A 16,921-nucleotide genomic window follows, 5' to 3' on the forward strand; every position below is an offset into this window, starting at 1 on the left:
CTACCTTTTTCATATCTTCACTTTTGATTTATCCAATAACGACACCCTTAACTTGCCTCTTCTTGTCAACATGGATATCCCTCCAGATGAAGATGGAAGCCCATGCAATAACGAGGACACAGGTAGCGGCGATACACATCCTCCTCTGAGCGACACCATAAGCATCGATGATGGCGGTACGCTCTGGGGTACCGAAGTCGTAGGACAACTGTGTGGTGGTGGAGAGATAGAGGGTGTTGGTCATATTCTTCAAATCGTCAGGAAGCGCAGCCTCGAGAGCCTTGGGGAGGGTGTTCGTCCAGATCGCACCAGCGATGGCATCACCAATAGCACCACCAACAGACGAAAAGAGACCAACAAAAGCGAGCATGACAGCAACATGCTGATGAGACGCCGCAGCCATAACAGCCATCTGCTCACAAATAACAAGCGTTCCACCGGCAAATGCAATGAAAATCTGACACATGACAACATATCCAATATTCACATCCGGCTGACGGAAATGAATCATGAGACCCGCACCGAGCATCATGAGCGGAGCCGCACACATCGCGAGCCACTTGAAACGATTAGTCCAGCGGACGAGGATACCGACGATGATGCTCCAGAAGCAGGAACCTATGTTGTAGGTGTTGGAGAGGTATCCAGCCTCCTTAACGGAGAGTCCGAACACGACCTGTAAGTAAGCGTAAAAGTAAAGATCCCAACAGTAAAACGAGACGTAGAGCGAAGCGGCGAGGATGCATGCTCCGAGGACGGTACGGTCGTTGAGAAGTTCCCAGGGAATGAAACACTTGGGCGCGAGGTATTTCTCGTAGAGTCCGAATGCGATGAGTGTGACAGCACCGACGATGATCATGACGATGATTTCTGCGGATTGCCAGGTGTTGAGGCCGTAGTTCGCGATGGAGAAGGGGAGGAGGAAGAGGACGAAGCCGGCGGAGATGAGGATGATGCCGATGACGTCCCACTCGATGAACCAGTACTTTGCGGCTTGGAGCCATGTCGTGCGGCCGGAGGTGTCACGCTTGTAGACACCGAGTTTTTCGGCTTTGCGTTGGTAGTAGATCATGATAACCGACAACGGTGTACAGATACCAGCGATGATGAAGGCGAAAGCACCGAAGGCCCATTCCCATCCGGGACCGGAGTTGGTCACGAGCGGGTTGTAGAAAGCCTGAGCCAATGCTGGTCCGGCGAAGGTGTTGCAGATGTAAGGGGAGGTGGAGAACGCGAACATGAGGGCTCGGTTACGGAGGGATGAGGTATCCGCGATGAAGACGTCCAAGATATAGGAGATACCATCGTATCCAACCCAGTACAAGACCTGAGCAGCGGCATACTGCTCCGGACTCTTACATGTCGCCATGAGGATGAGTCCGATGACTGTGAGGCCGACCATGACGAGGTACCCTTCCGCACGACCCCATACATCGATCATCTTTGCGATTGGGAGTTTGAGGACACCACCGATGATGGAGGACATGATTGAGGCGGTGGTGACGAGGGGAGCGGAGTAGAAGGAGGAGTAGACGTAGGTTGTCAGGTTGTTTGTGGTTTGAGATTGGAGGGAGGTGAAGAAGAAGACGAGGTAGATACTGATTGTGATCGATTAGAACGAAGTGAATTGAGCAGGACGAGAGGAACATACCCAACGTAAGCACCGATGAGGGAACCACGGGTCCAGACGAGTGCCATACCCTCCGTCTTCTTCACACCAGGTTGGTACTCATCGGTGACCTTGCCGTCATCCTGCTCCACCGAGGAACTGTCCTTTGCCTCAACGGAGACACTTGCCTGATCAGCCTTCCCATTCACTAGATCGGTAGAATCCTGAGCATTTTTTGGCAGGAAATCTCTGAATCCCATGTTGCAATTGCAATTGTCTACAGAGATCAATCGTAGGACTCGTCGGGACTTATGTACATTTTTTTCTCGAGTCCGCGGCGGCCTTACACACGTTTCCGCTAGCGTCGTCCTTGGCGATAACTAAAGATCCATCTGATAATGCGTCTTAGTGCATCTGATAAAAAGCCGAGTGTGCCGGGTTGGTCAATTGGGTGGCAATAGGCGAGGAGAGGCACCTCAACTCGATGGCCAATTGAAGAGTTGTCTGATCTGGTCTAGACGGGGTATGAGCTCCATGCCTCCCCTCCGGTGGTCCGAGGCGTCACAAGTGCCTGTAAGAGGGGAAAATTCTGTGTAAGTCTTGGCACGGAGAATCGTCGTGGACATTACCGAGTACGAAGCTTTCTACGAGCTCGGGCACGCGAAAGGCTATGGATCGGGGACGGAAGCTTGAAGGTAACGACGTCAACAGCTATTCACGTCACTTCTTGAGTTCTTCTCCGTGGCCAAGATCGCCCTTGCAATTGAGGTTGTCGTCATGGCTGTGCTTGACGAGGTTTAAGAGTTCGAGACCCGAGTCAGCAGTAATCACGGATCAGTCGGATCAGATAGTAGGCGTTGCGTCAAGCTGCAGTTGCCGACCCCGAGACGCAACGCGCGCAGTTGAGCTGCAAAACACACACACCTTGGACGGGCACCGGTGGAAGTGTCAAAACGCTCCTCTTCGGCGTTTGGCTTGCTCTAAGGCTTGGCTCCTGGGAATTATAGCCCGCCCAGCTGAACGAAATAACCGGGTGAGCTTGACTAATGCTCGGTTCACGTCGTCGCACTCGGCCTTAATCGTGGTACCAAACGAAGACGAATTGGCTTGTTACATGAGAATCTGATAAAACGAATCATGGTTCGCGAACGTGGTCAACTTTGAAACCAGCTGGGTCTCAAATAGGGGGAGGTTTTCCGGGGCGTGGGAATCGACAAACACACACACAACATCCTTCGCTCCTTTCACCAACCGCTTGGCAAAACGTCTTATCTCTCTAGCAGCTGAAGTCTCGCCTATCATGGCGGAAAATACTTTACCTGGGGTATCTACTCGCTTCACCGGGCGGCCTGAACCCCAGGCACGGACGCTACGGACTGCTGCGCGGCCGTCGGTTTAAAGTGCGGGAACGGACCACTTGGCGGTTTCGAGTACACGTCAGCCTGAATTCACAATCCTTTCGGCCACTTATGGTCCGTGAATATAGACTCTGGCTGCTTGGAGACGCCTTGGCTGGTCGCCAATATATGCTGATATCTCCCAGCGTGGTTGCAACGCCTAAATCGGGCTTTACGTATAGGCTTGTAACAATTGTCGGGTAAGGACGAGAACGTATATATATTCAGGCTTGCCCTCTTTCCAGGATGTGCACGGCAAGTATTTTCGATCCCACCCAATCTCCACGGTTCGGCCGTGTTCCGTATTCGAATTTCAACGGCGCGGTCACTAACCGTACCGAACACGACTACATAAACGTCACTAGATGCTTCCTATCGAGAGTCCACAACCTCAATCGCTGCTGACGCGACTTCTTTCGTCTTCAGAGGAGTTAGACATGACGAACGTTGGGCTTCGTTCTAAGGAGGAGGAGGGGGATCGTGAGCACGTTGACTTCTTGTCGTATCTCCGGGAGTCACAAGAATCACTCATCCTCTCAACGTCACCATCCAGCCAGAGTTCATCGCCTGAACGATTGCAGAAATTACCCGGGCCCTCAGGAGTAGGGTCCTCGTTGAACCACAAGCCGAGTCTGTCCATCGATATCCGCGGCGTGAGAATTAATCCAGCACCAACGTCCTCGACGGAGAGCCCTCACAGGGAGCTCTTGACCTACCTTCGTGCTACGCCGCTTTCTCCAGTATCTGAAGAATCAATCATCGTCTCACCTCGCTCAATCCCTTCCAGCCCGGTCTCCTATACTGCACAAGCCATCATCCGCTCTCCTCTCATGAGTCCGGCAACCCGTTCCTTCGCATCACCCATCCAGTCAAGTCACGGGTCCCATGTCACTTCATGCGAAGCAAGTTCGGTGGACTTGCCGTCTAGTCCGGAGTCGGCATGGGGCCCGATTTACTCGCCGAGTTTGGAGAAGCGGAGTTTCAAGGATGGGTCGTTCTGTTTCCCGGATTGGCTGATGAAGGACGAGGATATGCAGAAGGAGCGACTGTACGGCGAGCTTGAAGGCTTAACATCGGGAGGCTTTGACTCGAATGGAAATCCATGAAAAACGTCAAGCGGTGTCGGAAGAAGTACTGTGTACGTATGCCTAGCTATCTATGGAGAGGATTTACGAGCTGGAGATCAACGTGGCAGTATGAAATGGAGCTTTCGCGTCAATACAAGGCATAATATTTTTCCGAGCAGTGTCTGGTCTTATACGCAAACCCCAGCTTCGTACATCGATATTGTAGAGATCCTCAGGATTCCAAGCTTAAGCCAGCTGCAGACGTCGAAGAGTCCCATTGGCACAACAGCTAATGCTGAATCGTGCCAGAGAAATATCCACATCTCTGGAATAATTGCACCTCATGGGACCCAAACTCGCATTGAAAGCCAGCCCTCGAGGCTGTGTTGCCGACGTCGGCCTGCGTCAGGGCCGGCTGTGCAGGTGCGACACGCTGCGACTCAGCATCATATACACCGCCAAAGTCAAAGTTGCGCCGACAAACGGCAGCACCACTGATTGATACCCTTTGCATTCCATTGTCTAGCTTTTGGCACTTGAGAAGCCTTTCATGAGCGATTTGGCCGAGCAATTGCCTGCGGAAGCGGCGTCGGCGGAGGATGTTACGCACGTTAACGGAAATAGCGATCCGGCACTGGAGCTGGAAGTGCAGGGGAATGTGAAAGCAGAAGCTTCAAATGGCGATGAAGAGATTACTGGGGATATCAGTACGGCAGCGGAGGAGGCTCCTCCGACAACAATTGGCCTTGGCATTGTAACGGAGAAGAGCGACGACGCTTCTGCGGATATGGCGGAGTTCGATGCACCTGCAACCATTGAAGCACAAGCAGAGGAGGACATGGGAGTCATGGAGGAGGTCAATCTCAATACTGATCCGATGACCTCGTCCTCAGTGGAGAAGGATGAACCGGAGACAGACGAGCAAACAGCATCACTGAACGCCGAATCACCGACTCCCGCTCCAGAAGAAACGCCAAGACCATCAAACATCGTTATTGAACCACCGACAGCAGGTGAAGTACTTTCGACTGGTGAGCCGCTTACACCATCGATTCCACCTGGGACACCACGAGCACCGGTGGCTGTGCCGCCCTCACCGTCACGGCAATCAACCCGGCCACACACTTCATCAGGACATTCGACGATGAGCGTAACGAATGGATCTTCGACGTCGTCTAGCATTCTATTCGTCGTACAAGCCTTGGAAAGCATTGCAGCCTCGAAGGAGGGTAAGAGGAAGGGGCTTTTGCGGGACGCGACGGTTAAGGCGCTTGACGCGATTAGGGATCACAAGCCATCTATGCCACCTATCGAGATTATGTTCGCGCCATTGGAGTATGCTGCAAGATCTGGGAGCGTGAACGTCCAGATCACTGCTCTGGACAGTATTGCTAAGCTGATCAGCTACTCGTACCTTCCGGCTACCATTCCGAGACCACCTCCTGCTGACCCTTCAAGTATCGTACCGGCACAGAGGGCCCAGGCACCGACGAAGCCTTTGCTAGAACGGGCTGTGGATGTCGTCTGTGCATGTTTCTCCGGTGAGGGCACCGATGAGCGAGTTTCGCTGCAGATTGTCAAGGCTTTGTCTGCTGCTGTGCTGAACTCTCCTGGCGGACCAGTGCTGCATCAGGCGTCTCTCCTGCAAGCCGTACGACAAGTGTACAACATCTTCCTTCTGAGCCGTGGACCTGCAAATCAAATGGTCGCACAGGGTACTCTTACTCAGATGGTCACCGCTGTCTTCAGTCGTGTACGAACTACCCCGGTGAATAAGTCAACGATCTCGGTACCTGCAACGGAGGAGGCCATTGAGGAGGGAGGTGAGTCGGCTGCTGCTACAGCTGATCAGAGTGAGCCTGTTACCCTCGCAAGTTTCGAGAACAGGAAGAGTTTCGATAAAGAGCGGCCTGCAGGACTGGATTTAGGCGAAGATGACGCTGATGATGATATGAACGAGGACGAGGCCTATGTTAAGGACGCTTTCTTAGTGTTCCGTGCAATGTGCAAGTTGGCCGTGAAGCCGGCAGGATCGGATGGGCATGACCTGCGATCACATCCTATGAGGTCAAAGTTGCTGGCCTTGCACATTATCCTGACTATCCTGAATGAGCATGTGGCGGTCTTCACTTCACCACACGTTGTCATCCGCTCGTCGTCTACAAACGAGGCTACTCACTTCGTCCATGCTGTCAAGCAGTATCTCTGTTTGTGTTTGTCTCGCAATGCCGCTTCTCCTGTTCCACAGGTCTTCGAGGTGTCGTGCGAGATTTTTTACCGTATGCTGAGGGACATGAGACAAGTGCTGAAGAAGGCTATCGAGCTCTTCCTGAACGAGATTTATCTGCCAATTTTGGAGATGAGGAACTCGAGTTTGGCGCAGAAACAATATCTGTTGGGTGTATTGGCAAGGGTATGCGAGGATCCACGAGCATTGGTGGAAGTATATCTCAACTACGATTGTGACCAAGAAGCTATCGACAACATGTATGAGCGGATCATGAATGTGTTATCTAAGATCACGACTACCCCGGTGCGGCTGACTCCGCAGCAACAACAGGCTCAGGCTCAGCAAGAAGCGGGTGCTGCCTCGGGATCGCTGACTCCATCACTGCAAAGTACGCCTTCCACGCCCCATCTGTCAACTGCATCCTTTTCGACTACGGCTACAACGGTAGATCCTGCGCTGCCCATTGAGTACCAGTTGAAGCGCCAGTCGCTGGAGTGTTTGGTGACTGTCCTCAGGTCATTAGTATCTTGGTCTCAGCAGGGTATTGCTGCCGCCCAGGCGACCCTAGAGGCGGCGGCGGAGGAAGCTGGCGAGGACGCTATGGGCGAAGCTGGTTTGGGAGAGGAAAGCAAATCAAGACCGTCGTTCCAGCACTCCATTTCTGGCGTGGGTACTCCCAACAGTGGTGGTGATGGGACTGGTTTCACCAGCCCCAGATTACAAGATGATCCGGATCAGTTCGAGACGTTGAAACAGCGGAAAACGTTGTTGTCTGAAGCTATCAGGAAGTTCAACTTTAAGCCCAAGCGTGGTGTTGCGGCACTGAAGGAGACTGGCTTCATCAGGTCTGATGAACCGGAGGAGATTGCTAGGTTCCTTCTCACTACGGAGGGTCTTAACAAAGCCATGGTCGGGGAATTCTTGGGTGAAGGCGAGCCTGAGAACATCGCTATTATGCATGCATTCGTCGATGCTATGGACTTTACTAAGACGAAGTTCGTCGATGCCCTGAGACGATTCTTGCAGAGCTTCAGATTGCCTGGTGAAGCCCAGAAGATTGATAGGTTCATGTTGAAGTTTGCGGAGCGATACATGCAGGGTAACCCAAACGCCTTCGCAAACGCTGATACTGCGTATGTTCTGGCTTACTCCGTCATCATGCTGAACACGGATGCACACAACCCTCAGATCAAAAACCGCATGACGAAGCAGGACTTCATCAAGAACAACCGCGGCATCAACGACAATGCGGACTTGCCACCGGAGTATCTCGGAGCTATCTATGACGAGATTCAGGTGAACGAGATCGTGATGAAGGACGAACAGGATGCCCAGTTAATGAACGCTGCGCCTCTGGTGCAGCCTGCTCAGGGCTTTGCCGCCAATATCAGCACTGCTTTGGCAACTGTTGGTCGTGACCTACAGAGAGAAGCTTATGTTCTTGCATCTGAGGAGATGGCCAACAAGACGGAAGCACTGTTCAAGAACCTCATTAGGGAGCAAAGACGAGGCAAGTCTCAGTCGCCGGCGACTTTCTACAGCGCTTCTCACTTCAAGCATGTCAGACCTATGTTCGAGGTTGCATGGATGCCCATGTTGGCTGCCTTGTCCTCTTGCATGCAGGAGAATGATTCTCTCGAAACTATCCAGGTCTGCATGGAGGGCTTCAAGCATGCCATCCGCATTGTTTGTCTTTTCGATCTTGAGCTTGCCCGCAATGCTTTCGTAACCACGTTGGCCAACTTCACCCACTTGAACAACCTCGGTGAGATGCGGTTCAAGAATGTGGAAGCTATGAAGGCATTGTTAGACATTGCTCTTACCGAGGGCAACAACCTCCGGGGATCATGGAAGGACGTCTTGTTCTGTGTGAGCCAGCTTGAGCGGTTCCAGTTGATTAGTTCTGGTGTTGACGCAGTTGCTATCCCCGAGGTGAGCCGAGCACGACCTCAACAGCGAACATCAGGTGATTCCGGTCGTCCACGAGCATCAATGCAATTGTCAAGAGCAGCGGTGACGCGACCACGATCCAACTCGACCTTGAGCTATGTAAGAGAAGTTGCTGAAGAGACCAGATCCATTGAGGTTACCATCGCCGTTGACAAGATCTTCACAAACAGTGCCCTCCTTACTGGTGAGGCGATCGTGGACTTCGTCAAGGCGTTGAGTGAAGTGTCCTGGGAGGAAATCCAGTCGTCGGGCCATACCGACAACCCTCGCATGTTCAGTTTGCAGAAGGTGGTCGAAATCTCTTACTACAACATGGGTCGTATCAGGATGCAATGGTCGAACATCTGGGCTGTCCTTGGTGAGCACTTCAACCAAGTCGGTTGCCATCGTAATACGAACGTGGCATTCTTTGCTCTTGACTCGCTGAGACAATTGTCGATGCGCTTCTTGGAGATTGAGGAGTTGCCTTTGTTCAAGTTCCAGAAGGATTTCTTGAAGCCATTTGAGTACGTTATGTCTCACACAGAGACTCTTGACGTGAAGGATATGATTCTCAGGTGTCTTCTCCAGATGGTGCAGGCACGGTCGGAGAACATTAAGTCTGGATGGAGAACCATGTTTGGCGTGCTCAGCTTCGCGGCGAAGGAGCAGCAGGAGTCGGTCACTACTTTCACCTTCGATATCGTCAAGCGTGTTTACCGAGAAAAGTTGGGTGTCATCATCGCCCAAGGCAGCTTCCAGGACTTGGTGGTATGTTTGAGCGAAGTGGCAAAGAACCAACGGTTCCAGAAGCTTAGCTTGCAAGCGCTTGAGGCTCTTAAGGCTACCATTCCGAACATGCTCGTTTCGCCCGAATGCCCCTTGAGCAAGGACTACAAACCGTCCAAGGAGGCAGAGAGAACCAACACGGAGGATCCCATGGTCAAGTTCTGGTACCCTATTCTGTTTGCCTTCCACGACATTCTCATGACTGGAGAGGACCTTGAAGTCCGTTCAAAAGCACTGAGGTACCTTTTCGATACCTTGACGCAGTACGGCGGTGATTTCACTCCCGAGTTCTGGGATACTGTCTGTCGTCAGCTTCTATTCCCTATCTTTATCGCACTCAAGTCAAAGTCGGAGATGGCCAAGTTTAACACTCAGGAGGACATGAGCGTCTGGTTATCTACTACGATGATCCAGGCTCTGAGAAACCTCGTGTCACTGTTTACGCACTACTTCGGCACCCTTGAGCACATGTTGGAAGGACTGTTGGAGTTGCTCGTATCCTGTATCTGCCAAGAGAACGATACGCTTGCTCGGATTGGGACGTCCTGTCTGCAGCAGTTGATCATCCAGAGTGTAAACAAGCTTCAGAAGGAGCACTGGGCTAAAATTGTGGGTACTTTCGTTTCGCTGTTCGATACGACTACTGCCTACCAGCTGTTCGCGCACGGAAAGGCTGCTGAGGAAGCCAATGCGATCGCGAACGAGAGCAACCCAGGTGATCTTCGTATCTCTGGTGTTGGGCAGGGTCAGGGTGAAGGCGAAGGTGATGGCGAAGTGAACCTGGGTATCAGCAAGGCTGACGAGAAGGACCTCGAGAACTTCTCTCGACCTGCGGATGCTTCACCTACTGTCAGCGCCAATCGCAAGAAGGAGTTCAAGCAGATCATCGTCAAATGTGTTCTACAGCTCCTCTTGATCGACACCGTCGCCGAGCTCCTCGAGAATGACGACGTTTACAGCATGATTCCGTCGTCGGAGTTGTTGAACCTGATGCAAGTTCTGAGAAAGAGCTTTCAATTCGCACGCAAATTCAACAATGATAAGGAGTTGCGGATGCATTTGTGGAAGATTGGTTTCATGAAGCAGTTACCGAACTTGTTGAAGCAGGAATCGAGTAGTGCTGCGACGTACATCGCGGTGTTGTTGAGGATGTACAACGACACCAACCCAGATCGTGTCGAGTCGAAGGATAACGTCGAGGAAGCACTTTTGCCGTTATCGATCGATATCGTGCAAGGGTACTCAGCATTGGACGAAGAGACTGAACAGAGACATATTGCGGCGTGGAGACCAGTTGTTGTCGAGATTCTCACGGGATACACACAGTTCTCGGATGAGGACTTCAAGCGACACCTTTCCACGTTGTACCCGCTCGGCGTGGCGTTGTTGAACAGGGAGTTAGGACTGGAGGTCAGGTTCGCGTTGCAAGGCATGTTGAAGAGAGCCGGAATGATGTTTTTGAAAGGAAAAGGAAAGGATGTAGCGTAAAGAAAGTCAACGTTCATGAGAAGCATTAGGTAGCTATGCAGTCAGGAGGGATAGTCAGGAGGGATATGGAATACCATGGTTAGCGTTTTGGTCATCAATTTCTTTATTACGTCAAAAATACGAAAACTGCTTTTAGTTAAGCCCAACCTTCTGTGTTTAATTCTCTTTTTTGATTTGTCAATGGTCTCCAGTTGTCTTCCGGCGGCCCACCGGGCGTGGGCCGGATAGGCGGAGGTTAGATCCGGGGCCCCACAAAATATAAAGGCTCGTGGGTTGGAGGTCACGATGCTCCATCAACAGTCGTTTCCATCGATCCAGTTGCCCCCTCACCAAGCTTACTGCTTACGTTACCAATCACAACTTTCACTACCTACACACACACGATGTTCGCCCGTTCCGCCATCCGCTCTATCCGCACCGCCACTCGTGGAATCTCCGGATCCACACAGGCTCAGCAGGCCACTGCCTCCGCGGCTCCCATGATGAACAACGCTTCTGCTTCGGCGTTCTTCCCGAGCTTGAAGGGTACGATTGAGGATAAGTCAACGTGAGTCGTCCCCGTCGGGAGGAGATGAGTTTGAGGATGGGGTGCTAATTGTGAGTGGCGCAGTTTGGAGAAGATTGTTGATATTATTCCGGAGAAGACTGAGTCTTCGGGTCAGAACAGGATGCAGTGATTGCCTGCCCGAGATTATGGGTTTGATTGCAGTTTGACGAGTGTACGATATTTCGATTTGATTTAAGGCTCTGGCAGCTGTAAGTTGGCATGGCAGGCGGCCGGAGATAGCGAGACGTGAAGGAGTTTTCTTTGGGTTATTGGCGTTTTTCATCCTTGCTTTTCCATATCAACATAACTTACACATTATTACTCCTCGTTGTCGTGCTTATCTCCAATCCCCCACGACCGGGTTCATGGCGGAGTGCATGTTCAATCTTACTAATGCGCTTCGATGTCAGCGGCCCCCCCTTCCGGAATCCCCATATGGAACGTCAATCTTAGATACCCGAGGATCATTTCCTTCTTTCTTGCCAACTGTTTCGTCTATATAACGAGCATCCCCCCTCCGCCGTCCTGACTTGTCTCCATCCGCTTGACTCTAAGTTCTCACGATAACGATGCTCCGTTCCGCTGTTCAATCAACCGCCAAGTACGCACCCCGCGCCTTTAATACCTCAGCTATCCCAGCTGACTACATGCACTGGGATTTTGCTGCGAGGCCGAGGGAAGCTGATCCTCGGCGTCCGAAGACTTATATGGAGGAGCTTGAGGCTCAGTATGCTGCTCAGGCGAGGTATGTATCAGCTTCTCCAATTTTTGCTACCCAAGAAGCATGTTGACAAACTGATACAGCGCTGAGACTACCACTGCGGCTGCCTCTGCTGAAAAATAGAGAGAGATCTAGGGTTCTGTATCACGTTAGACTGTAGGCAGAACAACATTGAATTCGAACAGCAATCCCATCATATCCCCAACTTCGCACGTTGCCCCTGATGTGCGGTGCCTGTGCCTGCAGCGCCCGATCCCAGAGCAGCGGCGGTAAACAGAACTCCATTGGAGCATTCAGTCCCGTTCGATCTCCGTATCCGCCCAGTTCCGAGCTGCTGTAGCTCCTGAGAACCGGCAAGTGCTTCACGGAACGATGAGGTTCTCTCCCTACCGCGACGAAAACGCCCCACGTTCAGCACGATCCGTCCCGTCAACCCCCTCACGGCTAGGCCAAGTACTTCCGAAGCCATTGATTGACGGGGACGATGAGTTTTATTTCAGTGATGTGTATGACAGTGAGGAGGAAGAGTTTCCGGTGAATGATGCGCCGAAGACACCGGCGGTTGCTAAGAAGAGTGCACCGGTTACGCCAGCGCCGGCGATAGCGAAGAAGACTCCAATGGTGCAGAAGAAGGTTGACGAAGCTGCTGTGACTTCTACACCTGCTGCGTCTGCCGCACCGGCTGCGGAAGGACGTTCAGATAGCGAGGATGAACACGCGATACCCGATTTGGGCGAGCATCTGTCGCCTTACCATCCCCACAACAAAGCTTCTGTGCTCTCGGCTCTTCAGCAGAAATCTCAAGAGGTCTCCCGTACGCTCTCACTTGTCACACAATGGTCCCATCATGCGACGAAAGCACATGCAGACACCGTCAAGAGGGAATTGGCGGATGCGACGAAAATGATGACCTCCTTGGAACTGGAAGCGAAGGAGAGCGTGGAGCAGACGCAGGGTGAGCTCGAGAGGAGAAACAAAGAGATGCTGGACCGGATCGAGTTCGCAATCGCAAATGCCAAAAGATACGAAGCTGAAGAGAAAGCGAGAAGGGAGCGAGAGGAGGTCGAAAGACAACGCAAAGCAAAGGAGGAAGCGGACAGAGCCACGAAAGCTCGCCTGGAAGCAGAGAAGAAGAAACAAGAGGAGGAAGCAAAGAAGAAAGAAGAAGAAAACAGAAAGTTGGCGGAGATGGCACAGAAGCAAGCTGCGGATGCGGAAGCCGCGAAGCTTGAGCGTGCACGTCAGGAGCAAGAAGCGAAGATGAAGGAGCAAGAAAAGAAGCTGAAGGCGTTCGAGCCTGCGGATGTGTCTGTGGAAGCTGACGCACATCTGGCTGTGATCGAAAGACTGAAGGTGGAGGTTCTGAAACCAGTTTCGGAAACTAAAGAGTGGAAAACGTTCTGTTTCAAAGCAAAAAGACAAATCACGCCGAAGCTTGGGCAACTAACAAAATCCCGTAAAAAAATCCTGGCTGTCATCGGGGCGATTGAGAACGTTTTCTTCGAGGCCGAAGGTGTATCAGAGATAGTCTACCTCTGGCTCCTCAACTTCTTCTCAAAGTCCGTGGTGAAGCAAGCAGAAACCGAGGTGGCTGTCGCGCCAGCAACAGCATACCCACTCGCCTACGTTTGCGCACACATGCTCAGCAAACACCCCAAACTCCTCCCACTCTTCATGGCTCGCTTCGCGAAGAATTGCCCATTTGTCGTCCCAGTCTGGCGAACAGGACGGACAGAGGGGGATATGAAGCTCAACGGCATCAAACGCTTCGAGGACGGAAAATGGGAAGATGAATCACCCTACACGGAACGCATGTGCGGAATCTTCGCAACCTACATCGCAACAACCCAAACAGAACTCTGGAACAACCAACCCAACCTACTCCCCTTCTCCGCCTCGTGGAAATGGATGGCGAGACTCCTCAATAAGCCACCACAATCTAGTGCGTCTCCGGCGATATATTCGATGTTTATGGATATTGCGGGAGAAAAGTTTGTGAGGGTGTATGGGAAGCAGGGGGATAAGATGATTAGGCTTGCTGTTGGGGGGTGGGTGGAGGCTGGGAAGGGGATTGAGGGGCCGGCTATGCGGAGTAGTTCTGTGAGGTTGCAGATTATGGGGGAGGAGTACATCAAGACGGGGAAGTTGAAGGAGTTTGAGGGGAATTTCGATAACTGAGAGCCGACTTCGAAGCAGGTTCGATAGCCTTTATTTTGGGAACATCCCGTGCTGTGGAACAAGGCACATAAAATGCAACCAATATATTATTCAAATGCTTCTATGATCAGCTGTACGCCTTTGCCATGCCATGCCTAAATTCCAAAAATGCACCATCATCGCCAACTCCCCCTTCTACCACACATGCGCTTCTCTCAAGCCTCCTGAATATCCGCAAACTCCAGTCTCCTCTTAACATAAAACAACAAATACGCCTGACTCTTCGTAACCTGCCCCTCCGTCGCCGCCGTTACCATATGATCATCAAACAGGAACCAGTTGTCTCCACTTCGGGCAAAGTTGCGATAGTGACCTGTGTTGAGTTGTCCGACGTGGCAGACGACGCTGAAGAGGTCGTACATACCGCTCTCCGGGTCAAGGGGGTGTTCGGGGGAGTTGTGGGCGCGGGTGGTGTAGGGGAGCATGTCGAGTTGGATGGGGAAGCGGACGTAGGTGTCGACTTTTCCTGATGAGAGCGAGGAGTGTTCGAAACGCTGTAAGATGATAGTGTTAGCTGAATCACACATGATCAAGTACTACCATACCTTTAGTTGTACACCCAATACAGGCGGCAATTTCTTGATGCTCATCTGCTTCGTCGATTCCTGCGCTCCACACTTCTCACATCGATGTTCCGCACCCAACTTCTCATTCCCCATAAATCGCTCCAGACAATCCCTCAACGTCACACCTTCCCCGTCGATCGTCGGTACCCCGTTACTCGCGATCGATAAACTGAGATCCATCATCGGATCTCTCGCAACACTCACGTTCCCGCAGTTTCCGCAGGTGATTTGGTTGTTGAGGACGCCGCCAAAGGTCTGGTGCACGATGCAGTGGCAGTGGCCTTTGTTTGTGTGGGTGGGTGTGTGGAGGTGGATTTGGTTGAGGAGGGTTACGAGGAATTCGTGGGCGTCGTGTTGGGCGTATCCAGCGAGTTCGGTTGAGGACTGCCACATCGTAGCCAGGAAGGACGACGGGCCGAAAGATTGTATGTCCTCCGTCGCGGATGAGAAGAACTGTGCACGTCCTTCTTGTAAGCCACCGTGATCGTTGTCATTTCAGAAGTAATTCTACAAACCTCGGAGACGATCGCATCCATCGCACAACAAACACAATGCGTCCTCCCACACATCCGCTTTGAATGCCTCTCACTCAGGAAGTAATTCCGTATAAGCGGGTTGTGGATCAAACTCTGTAGTACGACGCTCATGAAGCACGTAGCTCCCAGGTTCTGTATTCCGCGTAGTCCAGAAGCTGGAAGCAGACGAGATTGAGTTCATAGTAATATGGGGGTTTAGGTGGTGAGAAGATTACCTTGACATGCGGGTGGTTTTGTGTTCTCTTTGATCTTTGCAAGCTCTTCGGATGTAGGTTCCCAGTCGTTTAATTTCACGCGTTTGCTGTCTGTATGACAATGTGTTAACCCGTGGGCATCGTAGGGGGGCAAATATGACCTACTTGCGTGTCTTTTGGCAACGCGGTTCTCGGCGGCAGTCTCCTTGACCTTGCGGATCTTGTCAAAGACGGGAACGTAGACGTAGTCCTGACAAGCCCAGCAATAGAGCTGTCCACTTGCGAAATCGAACGCTGTTGCAGTGCGAATATAAGCCTTATGGACTGAACTTCCGTATGACATACTAACCGAAAAGGTGTCCAACTTTCTTTGCGTGTGCCTCGGCATGTTTACCGCGGAAACACCCGACAAATGGACATTGCAGACAGGTAAAGGTTCGTTTTAGCGGGTCCTGACAAACCTGACACTTCTGAAATACACTCGCCTATCTCACAGAAATACACAGTCAGCAAAGAGTCCTCGGATCAGCGAGCAGAGGACGACATACCCGTTCCATCCTCTTCGAATCCTTTACGCTATACAAAGCCATCACCGCCGCCGCGTTATTGAAGGCCTGCATCGCCGGCTTCCCCGCCTCCTTCAGCAAGTCCTTCGTATGTTTGCACACCATTTTCAGGTTGAAATCGGGCAGTTTATGTGGTTGTTTGTGTCGCGTATACGTGCCCTTTTTAAAGTTACGAGCGGAGTAGCCCTAGAGTCTCACGGGCGCAGTAGCCAGGCTTTGCACGCAGGGTTGTCGATAACAGGCAAAACGTCATCACGGAGATCAGTTCAGAGGAGATGAAGCAGTCTGACAAGTAACAACTTCGACGAGTTCTACACAAGAATGCCGGTTTTGCTTAAGGGATCATGTCACTGCGGTCTTGTCCGCTTTACGATGGAGTCGAAAACGCCGGTTCCGTACCAACTGTGCGCTTGCTCCATCTGCCGTAAGGTGCGTAACTGGGAACGAGCACCTTGATGGTCATGCCTGCTGACAACACTACGCACGAGCAGGTCGGTGGAGTCGGTGGCTCAATCAACCTCGGTGCGGACAACTCTGGGCTCAAAATCATCCAGGGCAAGGAGCACATCAAGGTTTACCAGGCGGTTTTGGATCGTGACACGCCAGATCAGAAGCATGCCAGTTCGGAGCGTAGCTTCTGTGGAAATTGTTCTTCCATGCTCTGGCTCTGGGATCATCGCTGGTACTTCACAGATCTCTAACATGTATATGCGGGTGGACTAACTAGCCGATCCCAGGCCCGAACTGATCCACCCCTTCGCCTCGGCCATCGATGAACCTGAGCTCAAACTGCCAGAAGAGATGTACTGCATCATGCAGTCCTCTAAACCTTCCTATGTCCGCTGGCCGGAAGGGAAGAAGCAGGTCTTTGACACATATGGAGAGGAGTCTATCGAAGATTGGCACAAGAAGAACGGTGAGTTCGTTGAGTGAGGTATCCGTGCGAGGTGCGCGTTGTATGATAGGGATGTATGGCATTGAGTTAGGCGAATATATCCTTTATACCTACCGCACATTGAGAATATTCTTATGGCTTCTGGCCGTGGGGATAATCCGCGCTCCTAT

The 16,921-nt window shown here is 51.9% G+C and overlaps 6 protein-coding genes across 6 annotated transcripts; 4 read left to right on the plus strand and 2 right to left on the minus strand.

Moving 5' to 3' along the window:
• Positions 1-28: 28 nt before the first annotated feature.
• On the minus strand, positions 29-1,869 carry SAICODRAFT_4642 (putative siderochrome-iron transporter; the record flags this gene model as incomplete). The annotated part of the gene is made up of 2 exons (XM_019168856.1): positions 29-1,598; positions 1,652-1,869. 2 exons carry the CDS (start codon positions 1,867-1,869, stop codon positions 29-31), a joined length of 1,788 nt encoding a protein of 595 aa, XP_019027576.1.
• A 1,184-nt stretch (positions 1,870-3,053) lies between these two features.
• SAICODRAFT_108986 (uncharacterized protein) lies at positions 3,054-4,263 on the plus strand. The gene has a single exon (XM_019165307.1). It carries the CDS (start codon positions 3,372-3,374, stop codon positions 4,110-4,112), a length of 741 nt encoding a protein of 246 aa, XP_019027577.1. The 5' UTR covers positions 3,054-3,371; the 3' UTR covers positions 4,113-4,263.
• A 360-nt stretch (positions 4,264-4,623) lies between these two features.
• SAICODRAFT_32840 (uncharacterized protein) lies at positions 4,624-10,509 on the plus strand (the record flags this gene model as incomplete). Its single annotated transcript, XM_019168237.1, has 3 exons — positions 4,624-5,171; positions 5,253-9,717; positions 9,766-10,509. The coding sequence occupies 3 exons, from the start codon at positions 4,624-4,626 to the stop codon at positions 10,507-10,509; spliced, it is 5,757 nt and encodes a 1,918-aa protein (XP_019027578.1).
• Positions 10,510-11,625: 1,116 nt separating this feature from the next.
• On the plus strand, positions 11,626-13,955 carry SAICODRAFT_22832 (GLE1-domain-containing protein; the record flags this gene model as incomplete). The annotated part of the gene is made up of 3 exons (XM_019166651.1): positions 11,626-11,801; positions 11,963-12,046; positions 12,068-13,955. The coding sequence occupies 3 exons, from the start codon at positions 11,626-11,628 to the stop codon at positions 13,953-13,955; spliced, it is 2,148 nt and encodes a 715-aa protein (XP_019027579.1).
• Positions 13,956-14,029: 74 nt separating this feature from the next.
• On the minus strand, positions 14,030-15,985 carry SAICODRAFT_87257 (cysteine proteinase). Its single transcript, XM_019171484.1, has 7 exons — positions 15,839-15,985; positions 15,640-15,775; positions 15,456-15,584; positions 15,312-15,401; positions 15,085-15,251; positions 14,540-15,013; positions 14,030-14,488 (listed from the first exon to the last, which is right to left on the minus strand). The coding sequence occupies exons 1-7, from the start codon at positions 15,959-15,961 to the stop codon at positions 14,150-14,152; spliced, it is 1,458 nt and encodes a 485-aa protein (XP_019027580.1). The 5' UTR covers positions 15,962-15,985; the 3' UTR covers positions 14,030-14,149.
• Positions 15,986-16,177: 192 nt separating this feature from the next.
• On the plus strand, positions 16,178-16,798 carry SAICODRAFT_87260 (uncharacterized protein; the record flags this gene model as incomplete). The annotated part of the gene is made up of 3 exons (XM_019171486.1): positions 16,178-16,285; positions 16,348-16,538; positions 16,594-16,798. 3 exons carry the CDS (start codon positions 16,178-16,180, stop codon positions 16,787-16,789), a joined length of 495 nt encoding a protein of 164 aa, XP_019027581.1. The 3' UTR covers positions 16,790-16,798.
• Between the last annotated feature and the right edge of the window lie 123 nt (positions 16,799-16,921).

This window comes from Saitoella complicata (assembly GCF_001661265.1).
Source record: "Saitoella complicata NRRL Y-17804 unplaced genomic scaffold SAICOscaffold_1, whole genome shotgun sequence".
NCBI classification, from domain to species: Eukaryota; Fungi; Ascomycota; class Saitoellomycetes; order Saitoellales; family Saitoellaceae; genus Saitoella; species Saitoella complicata.

Excerpts from the sequence above, each read along its gene's own strand:
- SAICODRAFT_87257 (XM_019171484.1), bottom strand. The coding sequence starts at position 15,961 with ATGGTGTGCAAACATACGAAGGACTTGCTGAAGGAGGCGGGGAAGCCG. Across the intron at positions 15,776-15,838 it reads ATTCGAAGAGGATGGAACGG|GCGAGTGTATTTCAGAAGTG; the intron begins GTATGTCGTCCT and ends TCTGTGAGATAG. Across the intron at positions 15,252-15,311 it reads AAAACCACCCGCATGTCAAG|CTTCTGGACTACGCGGAATA; the intron begins GTAATCTTCTCA and ends GTCTGCTTCCAG.
- SAICODRAFT_108986 (XM_019165307.1), top strand. The coding sequence starts at position 3,372 with ATGCTTCCTATCGAGAGTCCACAACCTCAATCGCTGCTGACGCGACTT.